The following is a 13,747-nucleotide window of genomic DNA, read 5'->3' as shown; positions in this document are numbered from 1 at the left end:
GACTGTAGATTTACATGGGTGTTTACATATTTGCATACATTTAGGAACACGCCCCCAGCAGTGCCTACGTTTCCATGTTCAAGATACCCCAGGGCGAGGCGATTGTTTATGCTTATGGAAAGCCTAGAGAGCTTGTTAGGTGCCATATATGATCTCTGATAAACAATTAACTTGCAGGCTGAATCACCAGTACTGACCTTATTTGCTTTCACATGGTAACAATTCCTAAGAAGACTGGGGTGTGTAGAAGGGCAGGGGGGGGCTGTTAGCATCCCCCTAACCGATCTGATCTGGCACAGCACTCTCTCAGGGTGCTGCTGTGTTCCTGCGAGACTCCCACTACATGGAAGCGCTTTACAGAATGATCTTGTTTATTGGAGAAAAGCTATTCACAGTTAGGGGAGAAAAGTCTCTTCTCCAAGCGAACACAGTACAGGTCCCATTGGGATAGAGAATTATAGCGCCCTGCCAGGGAACGAGAACAGACACACTGCAGGGTGCATTTGTGGAGCCCCATCACTGAGCCATCACTTCTAGCATGCCTAGAGCAGGCGAAAGACGAGGCCCCAGCAGAGCTGTTACGTAGCTGGTGATGGGGGGCAGTACCTCTCCGCTCAGTAGGCGGCAGGGCTTTTAGGGGCAACTGCCTGCCCCAACTAGCCAAGGCTGATCTTGGGTATTTGCAGGAGTCCTTAAAGTGACCTACAAAGGAAAAAACAAAAACAGGTTTGTGCCTGAGTTGCGCCTTTATGATGCATGAAGGCCTGCGCGACTTTCCTGTCCCTTTCTCCGCACCTCTCTCATTCAAAAGGCATTTTTTCCTCTTTGCTTGGTTTCACAAGTTAAGCGCTAAGGTCTTGTCTGCCTCACTTTTCTTGCAAGATGTCACGGCCAGTCAAAGCCCTGGAAGGATTTTAACACCCCACACAGGGGAAGCCAGATTAACGGAGAGGGGAGTGACTGTGTACTCAACCTGCTTAAAGCTGTGTTAATGCCTGTGTAATTCAACCACCTGAGAAACACTTGGGAGAAAAAAGTCTGTTAAAAGACTCCGTCCCCGTCACATCTTCAGGAGAGGCCTGAGAAACCTCCCATTCTGAGTCCGAGCACTCTCGTGACTCCTCCAGCAAATCCGGGGAAAAGGAGACCTGACATTCTTTATACTCCTAAGATTTTTTTTAAAAACGTAACTCCCGCCTCCCCCAACGCTTCAGGCAGTCTTCATACATCACAGGAAGCCATAGAAGGCACAATCCCAATTTTGTCCTTGCTTTGCAGCTCTGCTTTAGCACACCTGTCAATCCGTTCGGATAAACACATCCTGGGAGGCATTCCGGCCTTTCCAGATTTCCTCATCATAAACGAATCAGCAAAAAGCACTAAGGTTTTAACAGAACACTTCAGGTCTCTTCCTAAGGCCTCGGTACATACACAGCTTCAACCTTAATGGAAGGAGGACACAGTGAATGAGAGCTAACTTCCTGATTCGGGGGGGAGGAGTGAGTCACAGAACCACCCAGTGGGAGGGGAAAACAAGGCAGGAGGTTTAGCAGCTGAAAGCAGCGAGATCTGAGATTGGCCAGACAACCAACGGCAACATACACTTCTGGAATTCACCTTTCCAAGGAGACGTCTCCTTAGGTGGCGATGGACGATCACACAGAGCCCAGACAGCAAGGACGAACCCTTAAATTGAACCAATAGGTTCAAAAAAGCAGCTTGACCACCGCAAGAGCTTTAAAGTAGCATTCGGTGACCCGGCCACAGGGTCCCCCTATGGAGCTCCCTAATTGCACAGCTGAGCACTCGCTGTAGAGGACAGCAGGACCTCCCCTGGCTACCAGGGACTGGGACATAGCAAGAAGAAGCGATCAAGTCCCAGGGAGATCTGAGTTTAGGCTTATCCCAGGTGTTAAAAAAAAAAAAATAATAATAATCAGGCTCTTCTCAGAAGTGCCAGGATCTTCAGACAGAGGTTTTTCTCTGCCCGTTGGATGCAGGGAGATCTCGAGATCTCGGCAGCCTTTGCTGGTTCAGGAACATTATTGTGAGTGCACAAGTGCTGGCCTGCTATTCAAGACAACAAACACGGCCCCAGCTCCTAACTCCAGGACAAGCACGTGGAGCATCAGTTCTAAGGCACGCCCGCGTCCCCTGCACCAACTCTCTCCAACACACGTCTCCGTGGCTCTTGGAGGCCTGCAGCATCCCACCCCCACAAATCCATGCGACTCCCCAGTGCATGTTAACGTTGCCCTGGGACCCCCGTCACCTGCGTGGGAGCTCTGGGGCAGTCTCTAGGCAGAGAGCCCATGACGTCACAGCCCCGTTGCCAAGGAGCCAGGAAGTCGGACTGCGGGGCCTCAGGGATGGGGGAGGATCCCCCGACACTGCCTCCAAACAGAAGAATTGTGAGGCAATGCTGCTGGAAAAATTCACCAAGGGCAGCGCCAGGCCCCAGAGAGATGCGTGTACAACTGTGTGCATTGGAATGAGTAACAGCTCCTTTACAGCTTCTGATGTACCACTCAACATTACACACCCAGCCTTGCTGTGCTCTGAAACGGGCCAGTCATTCTCGAGGGGCCCCTGCACAGTCTCCCACTTGTGGGCCCAGCCCTGTTACCCATCCTAGGGTTAATGTCCTGTTGCAAAGGAGCAGTTCTAGCGAAAGGGTTAGAGAAATGCAATTTACCGAAGTGCATCGCAGAACAGTAAGGAGGAGCGAGTCTTCGGGTTCCCTGTAACAGACAAATACAATTAGCCGAGCGTAGCAGTAAACACAATGTTGCCTTCTGACTAAGAACCAATTCCAGTAATGTATAGCATACGCTGCCCCCCCCCCCCGGGGTGCTTCTGTTTTACCAGCTCTTGGGGGGAGCACTGGCTTGGCAATGGTCACAGAGAAGGCTGATGGGGTTTCCACTCTGTTCCACCGAGCACAAGCTACCTTAAATAGAAAGATGTTTTCGCTGCTAGGAGTAGAGCTGGTTGACAAATGTTGGGTGGAAGACTTTTCCGTCGGATCAGAAGATGGAATTTCGCCAAAACTGAAATGCATCAACTTTGCAATCCTGGGAATGCGTCAACTTTGACAAACCTGTAACTTTCTCATTTCCTTGTGACAATTCAGAAACATTCCGTTTCAGGAAGGTAAGAACATTTCATCTCGACTTTGTTTTGATCAATTTCATTTGAACTTTGATTTATATTAAATCGAATCTATCACATATGCATTCAGTATAGTAAATTATATTTAATATTTTACATATTATAAAGTTTGGACATTATCAAAATGAAACATTTCTATGGTCCGGAATCAATGTTTTGGGGAATTTTTGTTCCATGGGAAAGGTCAGCTCTTTGTTTCAATTTGGAACTATTTTTCACCCCTCCCCACAAATGTCGATTTCTCAGGGAATGGAAATTCTGTTTTCCGACCAGCTCTGTTGAGGAGTTTGTGTTAACATTAGCTGGCATACCAGGGACTTTTACCATTAACGGGGTTTTTAAAATCAAGCGTGTAACCCACGCCCGCTCAGTGTGGAGCCCTGTCCCCCTTCGTGGCGGCTGGGCCACAGGGAAAGGTTGATGAGCCTGTTTTACAGCCTTGGCTAACGTAACCGGGTGGGGCACTCAGCACTATCATAACCCACATAACATGAGAGAGAGATTCGCAGGAAACAAGAGAGTTTCTCTTGCACATCTGTGTTCAGACTCTCAGAGAAAACAGCCCACACTTGGGTCTGATGCACTCGCTATGAAACAACCAGTGGAATTTCCACTGTGAAAAGCCAGGATTGCAACTGCAATTGCCAGGCAGCCCCGGGATTGGAATTCTAGAACTTTGCCCTTAAATCTTTATCCCCCCTTTTAGTTTCCAGGAGTGGCCAGTACCATCCACACGATCCTACCTCAACAGGTCAGCTGCCTGCTCAATAGAAATGTCCTCCACAGCTTTGTTGTTTATCATGAGGATATGATCGCCGGGCAGCAGCTTCCCATCGGCTGTGCTTCCTAGCGGAGATCAGCAGCAGGTCAGCTACTTGCTCAAAACAGCTTCCCTATGGCTTTTGCAGATCACAGCTGTAGGCACTGCTACTCAGTGAAACATCTATATTTGGTTTTCCAGCCCCAGATGGTGAGAACAAACTCTCTCTCCATCCCTCCCACAGCTGAAGACTTATGCTCCTGACTGGGTTGAGTGGCACTCAACCCAGTCAGTAGCCCCAACTACAGTTAACAGCCAGAGTTAATAACCCTAGTAAACAATTCACAATGGTCCCTTCTGGTCTCAGAGTCTATGACTGGTCGCTGAAATCAAAGGGCAGAATCCAAGGCCCACTGAGGTCAGCAGCACAGCTCCCAGTGACTTCCGGGGGCTTTGGCTCAGGCCCAGAACGTGCGTGTGCATTGTACAGGAACCAGGGGAAGGGAGCTAACGTGGGTTGGTGCTGTTGGCAGGGAAGGGTGGGTGGGGCAGGAGAGAGGTCACCCAAGGAAATGGGTGGCAAAGAAGGGATTGGAGGTGTGGCATGGATTTGTGAGGGCAAGGCAGGGAGGCAGAGATGGGGCACAGGCAGAGGAGGGGAATGCAGATGGAGGGGGGAGGAGATGAGGCGGGGTAAGTGTCATGGAGCGACACAGCCTGGGGCATGATCAACGAGGTGGAAAGGAACGAATGCTATTAGAACAAACCCAGCCTGGTACCACTGGTGCCAAACCCAGCTCAGCTCTGTGCCCAGGGCGGTTGGACACCAGGCTCCATGAAAGCTGGGACTATGTCCCTGTGTGGCGTCCTCTGGCTTCAGGGGGGATGCTAAGGGTAGGGGCTCACTCACCCTTCCCAGCCTTGGCTGCTCCTGGCCGAGGCCTCTGGAGAAGGGGGACTCAAGGTGACAGTGACTCCAACACCCGACTTTGCTCAGTTGGACAAGCTACCCAGCCCCTGACAAAGGCTGATCCAGCACCCATGGGTCCTTCCAGCCCTGGGAGACCGTGCCTGGGATGAATGCCAGCAGGAGAAGGAGCAGGGCTGGGCTGGGGAAAACGGCGGAGGGAAGCGTTAGTGAAAAGCGGTGTTGCCGCGACAAGGCCCTTCCCCATGAACACCGGACCAGAGCAGGAAAGGTGGGAGAGGTGAAAGAAAGGACAAAGAGGGACATTCCACTGATTCACCCTCAAAGCAAACCCAGCAGGACCCAGTCTGTTTAGTTTTAAGAGGTATTTCTTACGATTGTACATGATTCACAGTTAAACTTAGGAGAACTCCAAGCTTGCTAAAGTCTGCAGTGCACCAAATAACCTTAACTCTGCCCTCTGATGACACCACACAAGGGCCACAGAATTACGACTACAGCATTTGTGTGTTTGTGGGCCCATATTAGATGAAACAGTTTTAAAGACACTGTTTGTTTCCCCCTCAGGATGGCCCTCCAGGGCAAAATTAAAGCTATGGGGGTGCCGCAACTGTGTACTTCCATCCCTTAACAAGCACAGATTTCTTTTAAGTTTTCCTTTAACTCTGAATTCATTATGCCTGTGGTTTAGGATAATTATAGTACCCTGTCAATGAATCTGCTTTAAAGTGCTGATGGTTTAAGGTGAGAAATTGCTAATTCAGCCAGTCCAAGCAGCGGATTAGCAGAACATGCTCCTGAGTCGCTGGTTTGAAGCGGGGAGAGGCCTCTCTTCACAGCAGCAGACCATTCCGCACTAAGCTCTGCCAAGGGGCAGAGGGTTTGGTGTGCGGGTGCTGGGTAGCATTAGTGGTGTCTCAGAGACGGGTCAGACTGGATAATCTGGTTGTCCCTCCTGGCCTTAAACTCTCTGACTCTAGGAAGCATGGGGCTACACATTCCGGAGCTCTCCTGGGAACACCGCTTCTACCGCCATTATAAAGAGAGAAAGGCTCGAGCCAAAGCCCGCTAAGTCCTGGAAAAATTCAATCCAGATCCAAGCTTCTCATCTCAGGCCGGTTCCTTGCTAGAAATGGACATAACCCGATCAGCCTTACTTGGGGGTGCGTCAGCGTGGAATCCTGCCAGCTGTTCATGGCCCCCAGGCAGCTTCCCCCAGGCACTTATGCAGGGGGGCCAGGAGGGGAAGGGGAGAGGACGATTCCTACCTGCTGCAACTGATGTGATAGCAAGAGGTGGGTTTGGTGAAATCTCAAAGCCATAGTGACCGAGAAGCAAATCCTTGTGTACGGTGACTGTGAGCTTCACCCGTGTTACTGGCTGATTAAGGCCGTCAGATGGGACGTCCACTACTGAAGATCTGCCCCTGAGCATTTGGATAGGGGGAAAGAAAAGGCTGAGGATTAGCAGACATTGACGCAGTGATGATTTCTATGAGGACATGGAACCCTGTCCATGCGGTTACCGCAGCTTTTTTAAAGGGCGGTGGGGCTTTCACAAATATTGAACCGGTACAAGACGAATTGAAAATAAAAGTCTGCGTTGCTCTGTCCACACATCATCAACCAGACTGAGAATAATGGCCCCCCACCAAAGCAGAAGCAGCCCTGTCTCAGACTGGCTCACATCTCTCCTCCAAGGAAAACCCAAGAAAACAGACTTGCCCAGTAGCCCATCCTACCCCTTGCTAGATCCATCTCCCTGTCAGATCAGGCTTTGTGGCTGATCACACAGCAGTGTCCTACAGAGAGAGGGGAGGCAACCATGTCTCAAACCACGTAGGGCTATACAGGACAAAGACAACATCTGAAACTCCACCACCCCGAATCCAGCTGGAGCCAGTGTAGACTGAGTGCTGGTGTGACATGCTCTCGCCACAAAGCATCGCTTACACTAAGTGGATTCACATTCCGAAGATGTGTTAGGCCAGGTCAACACTACAAACTTCTCCAGCATACCTGCGTCTGGTGTGATGCCTGCCCGACAGAGCTATGCTGGCAGGAGCCCCAGGGTACACACCGTTATAAAGAGAGTCCTCCTGCTGGTACAGCTTATTTTGTTCAGGGAACTGGTATAAACTAGACTGGCAAAAGAACACCTTTGCTGGCATAAGCTGCTTCTCCGCTAGGGAGTACAGCTCCACTGGCAAACTCTCTCTTGTGTAGACAAAGCCCCAACCTTAAAAAGGCTTGGAGGGGTGCCCCATGCAGGATGCACCACCAAAGCCTGGTCTGTGGGTGACCAAGGTGTGCATACGGGTAGCAAAGTCCACGTCCAAACCCAAAGGGTGCACACTCCTCACCAAGGAGAGACGGAAACAACAATGCGGCCTTGGCCACAGCCTCCACCCAAGCACCCAGGAGTAAGTAGGGACCTAGCACAGAGTTAAGGGCAAAGCTGAGTCACATGCCACAGGTGCTCTGACCTCTCCTGGGGTAGCTTTGCCCACTTTGCCAGTGTTGCTGGTCTGATCTGGGATGAGCCCTGGCCAGCCGGCCAGCCCCCAGCTCCGTCACTGGCGAGGGTGTTTCTACACGCTAGCTGGCTCTGATGAGATGGAGACAGTGAACGGGCTGACATCAGCATACCGATCAAACCACAGCTCCTATCACCTCGCCAGCCTTCCTAGCACCCACAGGCACATGCAGAGCATGGAGTTGAGGAGTGAGCCCTCAAGACAAACCAACGACCTTCTGGAACCTCTTGCAAAATTGGAATGGGGCTACTCAAGACTGACTCCTCCTAGCCCTGCTGGCACTGCAGATGTGCTAGTGAAGCTTCATGCCTGGAAGGCACTGATGGATCTCAGACAGTCTGTTGGGAAAGCTGCTCTTCATCCATTGCCAGGAGATCAGAGGTCTGACACTACACCCCATATTCATCATAGTGGTACGATTATGACATAATTATGATGCATTTTGTACAAGATGTGTCATGTGAGGTGTCACTGGAAAAGTTATGATTTGCTGAATATGATTATCCTATTTGTATGCATGTATCATTTTGGTATCTGAAGTTATGAATATTGTCTATGTATCTGTATTTCAAATGTGCCTACTCTAGGTAACACCCAAAACTAGCCTATCCAGTACAACAATGAAGAAGCTGAACCGTGCTGATGGCCCATCAGTAGGGTCCTATCAAATTCACAGCCATGAAAAACACGTCACAGACCATGAAATCTGGTCTTCTACCGTGAAATCTGGTCTTTTGTCTGCTTTTACCCTACGCTATACAGATTTAATGGAGGAGACCAGTATTTTTCTAACTGGGGGGCCTGACCCAAAAGGGAGTTGCAGGGGGGTCACCAGGTTATTTTAGGGGGGTCATGGTATTGACACCCTTACTTCTGTGCTGCCTTCAGAGCTGGGTGGCTGGAGAGCAGTGGCTGTTGGCCGGGTGCCCAGGTCTGAAGGCAGCGCCCTGCAAGCAGCAGCGCAGAAGCAAGGGTGGCAATACCAGACCATACCACCCTTATTTCTGCGGTGTGGCCTTCCGACCTGGGCAGCCGGACAGTGGTGACTTGAGGGCCCAGCTCTGCAGACAGCAGTGTAGAAATAAGGGTAGCCGTAACTGCATCCCCCCCTACAATAACCTCATGCCCCCCCCCTTGTTGGGTCAGGACCCCCACAATTACAACACTGTGAAATTTCAGATTTAAATATCTGAAATCATGAAATTTACGATTTTTAAAATCCTATGGCTGTGAAACTGACCCAAATGGACCATGAATTTGGTAGGGCCCTATCTATCAGCAAAGACAATGGACCATGGAACAGATTTGTCTTCCTGTGAATGTTTCAGCCAGCCTATGGGTAATGACTGCTATGACTCAGCAAGGCATGCAAGGGCATGTGACCAGACCACATGACACTGAACTCCATTTTGATACCTGTATTTTTCCCACAAACTGGACTGGGAACTGAGCTTGGAACAAAGGGGTCCCGCCCTATGGAAAAGCTATATAAGGTGGGGAGTGACATCATCTCTTGGCCTCACTCCCCACACAAGACGACTCCTGGAAACACTTGAGGAACAGGTTTCAGAGTAACAGCCGTGATAGTCTGTATTCGCAAAAAGAAAAGGAGTACTTGTGGCACCTTAGAGACTAACCAATTTATTTGAGCATGAGCTTTCGTGAGCTACAGCTCACTTCATCGGATGCATACCGTGGAAACTGCAGCAGACTTTATATATACACAAAGACTGAATTGGGGGAAGTGCTGGTCCCAGGCTAAAGGGATTTCTAGCCTGTGTATGAAAACCTGGTGAGCTGCTTGTATCATCAGTTAGGGTGAGAAATTGCTAATTCAAACGCTATCTAGTATGTTAGTCTTAGTTTGCGTTTTTGTTTATTTGCGAGGTAATCTGCTTTGATCTGTTTTCTATCACTTAAAATCTATCTTTCTGTAGTTAATAAACTTGTTTTATGTTTTATATTAACCAGTGTGTTTTGAGTGAAGTGTCTGGGAAAATCTCAGCTCTGAAAACAAAAGGCTGTTGCAGATCTTCCCCACATCAAGGGAAAAGTGAACTGTATTAATGAGCTTGCATTGTACAAATCCCTGTGCAGTGCAAGACGGTATAATACTGGGTTTATACTTCAGCAAGGCTGGGGAGCTGGGAAATTGGTTGTTGTCTTCCGTCTGTCCTTGAGTGGCTAAGGTAAAGTACTCAGGTAGCTCAGTTGAGTGTATGGTGCCACTTGCTGTCCTGCGGGGTGAAAACAGGGCCTGGAGAGGCTGGCTGAATCACCAGCAGAGCAGTGTGAGGCAGACCAACCCAGCTGTATGGTTAGGGGGCAAAGCAGTTCTCACGGCTCCCAGACTGCACCCCGGGGATGACAACGCATCACAAGAGGTACGTCCTAAAGAGGTTTGCTATGCACATGAGAGCGCATACTTTGTCTGGAGGGTGGCAGCGACCAATACAGATGGAAGGGAAAGCTTGGGAGGAACCTTCTCAGTCATCTATGTCCAGGAGCTGCATCTCAGTCACTCCCTTTTCCTGGTTCTCCTCCTCCTCCCCTAGCAGGAGAATCCCATCCAGGGAGCAAGGGCCTCCTGGCGAGCAGAGGCCCTAGCTCGGCCCTGCCTGGCCAGCCAAAGAAAGCTCTGGCGAATGGGAGCCATTTCAGACCAGTGCCTCTAGCCACTCACATCCTGCTCCATGCCAGGGGCAGAAGGAACCAGACATGCTAAGGGGGGCCTCAGCTCTGCCCCAGCTCCAGACCCTCATAGCCTGGAACTTAGAGGACGAAGAGTCCGGCCCGCTCCGCTGTAGCTGTTCGCTCTGTGGTTGGCTCAGCTCTAGGCCAGTGAGTGAAAGAGTCCCCTTCCCCAGAGCGGACACAGAACATCCCCTCCATCCACCCAGTGGTGGGGAAAGGGAGGAGGCAATAAGGGGACCCACACTCAAGAGGGACTTGGGGGCAGATGAGGGAATGAGATTAACAAAGGGGCACTAGGTTCAGGCCACCTGCTGAACAGCTGTTGGATGGAAACTACTCGTGGCCACTCGTGACGTGGATCAGACTGGAAGCAGTGACCTAGAAGACAGACACTTGAGGTCCCAGCCCCAGGCCCTGCAGCCGTCCTGTTCTGCCTCCTGAACACAGGCTGAAGAGGGGGTCTTAGCCAAAATGGTCTGGAAGGTTAGCTTCAGTTAAATACTCTACTACATTCCCTAATGCATCCCCACGCAGGCATAACTGTGGCAGGGATACACGCTGGGGAGAGCTTCCAGAAGTCATTCTGCGCAGCGTGAATGGACAGCCCATGCAGTGCTGCGTCCCAGCACAGCCGAGAGATCCAGAATACGCCATCTTCTCACCTGCATGCTCCTCCTGATAACCTCGTTCTCTACCAAACGGGTAGAGTTTTGCTGATGGCTCCCTTTCTAGTGTTGTGGGAGCAGCGGAGAGAGTGAAACCCAGCGAGCTAGAGCAGATTTTCCAGACAGAAAGGACACACTGATACTTATAATAATACTTAATACTGATACTGACAAATAATACTTAATGGACAAGCTATAATAGTGTTAAGTGACATCACATGGTTTACTGGTCCATTGCTGCACATTCCATGAGGCTTGGGAATATGGAGACAGAACAAATTCTGTTATGTTTTCATGCTGTATTAGTACGGTAAGTGGGAAATTTTAAGATAAGATTCCTCCCCTCAGGTTTACGGCATTTAAAACTAGACAGGCCAAAGAGCTGGAAAAAATGTACTGCAAGGAGCAGTTCTGTATTGCTAAGGGATTGAGAGATTTCTTCTTATCTTGATGGTAAAGTTTTTGGGATTCAGTCTGATAGGGTATACCCCACATCAGAATGACCTCTTATGTCAAATGCTGGGTATGTTACACATTATGGCATGACTAATCTAGAAAACAACTTCCTTTAAAGGCAGAATACATCCGTCGTTATTGGAATTTTATAGCACTCAACATATGTGCCAGGCGCTTTACAGACAGAGAAGGAGAGACAGGGCCCCAGACCCAAAGAGCTGGGCACATTTTTCTGCTGGAAACTTTTTTTGGAGAAAAATACGGATCGACACAGAAATGTTTTGCGAACATGTGTCTGTTTCACCAATGTTTGTGTCAAATCCTCTCTGCCCCCCAAATTCTGAAAAATCAAAACAGTTTGGTTTGAAATAACTTGGTTTTCAAATTTCCATCAATTTTATTAAAAACATTTGAAAATGCTCAAACTTCAAAATGAAGCATTTTGTTTCAGAGCAAATCAAACATTTAGTTTGACCCCTAAATTCCTTTGTTTTTCAACTTTTTGAGTCACCAAAAATCCCTGAGCAACATTTTCATTTTCAGTTTGATGCAAAACAATTCTCCCTCCCCCACCTCCCCCAATTTTTCAGTGAACCAAAAAATTCCATTATTGGCCCATCACTATTAATAATCTCATGTTAGATATGACACATCATGTTAGCAGCTAGGGAACGTATAAGAAAACTCAGGTGAGATCAAAGACGCTATAGGCCAGGCTGCTCACTGCATACAATGCTACTCCAGTAAGAGTGCCATAATCGGACCCTAAAATAGACACAGAAATGGCACATGGCAAAGAGAAATAGAAACCAGTTGATACAGGGCCAAACCTGGCCACCCTCATTCCAGGCTGGGTAGCTCATTATTCCACACATAATCCTACTGATTACAGTGAGATGGATTGTGTAGCAAGGCGCTGCCTACCATTTAAATGTAGCAGCATCTGGCCCACAGTAAATAGCTTTGGGCTGCTTAAAAATGTAATGCATGTTACGTTCTAGAACATATGGAATTCATGTTCCCTGAAACGAACGAAGGGAGGAGTCAGACCCGAGATCTCAGACTTTCCCTAGCTTGTTGGAAACCAGTTTGTTCAGCAGCCAACTAGTAGAGATCCTGTTCATGAAAATGTATTTACCTGGATATGCTATCCCGAGATCGACGGAGCCATCTTGCTACCATTTGTTCTATTCTACAGGCTTTGCGTGCTTGGAATAAGTTAGTCTCCAGATCTTCCATTTACCTGAAGAAGACAGAGGTTATTACAAACTTAGGGACATGGGAATCATCAGACTGGATCAGACCAGGGGTCCAGGGCCTGTCTCAGACAGAAGCCAGTACCAGATGCAAGGGGCAACAAACTTGCAGTAGACAGTTAGGGGATTACCTGCCCATACAGGGAGGTGTATTCCTAGGCCCAGGCTGCTAGGGGAGCCCTGAAGCATGGGTGTCGACATCCCTTCTAAAATGTAGGGAAGTTTCTTGTCAAGGCATTTCCATTGAATGGGCCAGAACCTGGGAACAGTTGCACAGGACCTGGGGTGGGGTGTTCCAGCCAGCAGCATGAGAATCAGGGGCAGGGGCTGCATGTTTGGCCATATTCGGCACTGACCAAGTCACCCTGTGCACAGTGTGTGCTACTAGCAGGAACAATTTGCACAAGGGTCTGTCTGAATGCAGGAAGCTTAGCCTAGCGCATCTCATGTGCAACCATTCTTGAGTCACGTATTCTGGGAGGCAGGATTTGGCCTGAGGCAGTCGCTATCCCATGGTTTTAATCACAAATCTCATCTCCCCTGGATTCGTGTGAATACATGAGACTCTCAACTTTTATTTTGTTTTAAATTAAGTTTCTAGCCCTCGTTGCAAAGAAAAACTAGAAAACACAAAGCCCCAGTGCCTGCAATACCAGAAGGTAACAATAAAAAGGACCCAGCCTTCATTATTATTTTTTTAAAGCTCATGATTTTGGGAGATCCCAACTCACTTTCCAAATGCTTGGGGTTGATAATACTGCTCATGTATTTTTAAACAGAGGTATTATGCAGTCTATGCTCAAAATGTGATCTACTTTATAATGTCGGGACACGTAGAAAGAGATCAATTACTCTGTATAAACCCACAAATTGGTGCCGTAGACCAGTGGTTTTCAACCCTTTTTTCATTTGCAGATCCCTAAAAAATTTCAAATGGAGGTGTGGACCCCTTGGGAAATCTTAAGCATAGTCTATGGACCCCTGGGGGTCCATTGGCCACAGGTTGAAAACTGCCAGATAAAACATACAGTGTTACCAACAGAAAGAGTTAATACATCTAGAACTCCCTACCATTCTATCCCCTGCACCTTGCGTGAATGTTATTAGTACAGTTATTGGATGCCACCTGCGGCACAAGTGCCTCGTTACAGAAACTGATTCTGGCTAGTCACTGCTGATTCCAGAGAAGATTTAGACAATCATGATGCGCAAAAGAGCATCCTTATTTCAGAGCACTGAAGCAACTCTATGGCCTAGTTCTGGAAGAGCGCTCCCCCATCT

General features: G+C 48.8%; 1 protein-coding gene across 1 annotated transcript in view; it reads right to left on the bottom strand.

Moving 5' to 3' along the window:
• Positions 1-12,449, bottom strand: part of FRMPD1 (FERM and PDZ domain containing 1) — a 33,451-nt gene extending 21,002 nt beyond the window's left edge. Inside the window, exons 1-4 of the mRNA XM_077816509.1 lie at positions 12,349-12,449; positions 6,128-6,285; positions 3,915-4,017; positions 2,696-2,741 (exon numbers count right to left, since the gene is read on the bottom strand). Coding sequence (XP_077672635.1) covers positions 2,696-2,741; positions 3,915-4,017; positions 6,128-6,285; positions 12,349-12,449 — 408 coding nt within the window. The remainder of the gene's footprint in view (positions 1-2,695; positions 2,742-3,914; positions 4,018-6,127; positions 6,286-12,348) is intronic.
• Between the last annotated feature and the right edge of the window lie 1,298 nt (positions 12,450-13,747).

The sequence above is a fragment of the Eretmochelys imbricata genome, chromosome 5 (assembly GCF_965152235.1).
Source record: "Eretmochelys imbricata isolate rEreImb1 chromosome 5, rEreImb1.hap1, whole genome shotgun sequence".
Taxonomy (NCBI): Eukaryota; Metazoa; Chordata; order Testudines; family Cheloniidae; genus Eretmochelys; species Eretmochelys imbricata.
This window is presented reverse-complemented; position numbering and strand designations above follow the sequence as displayed.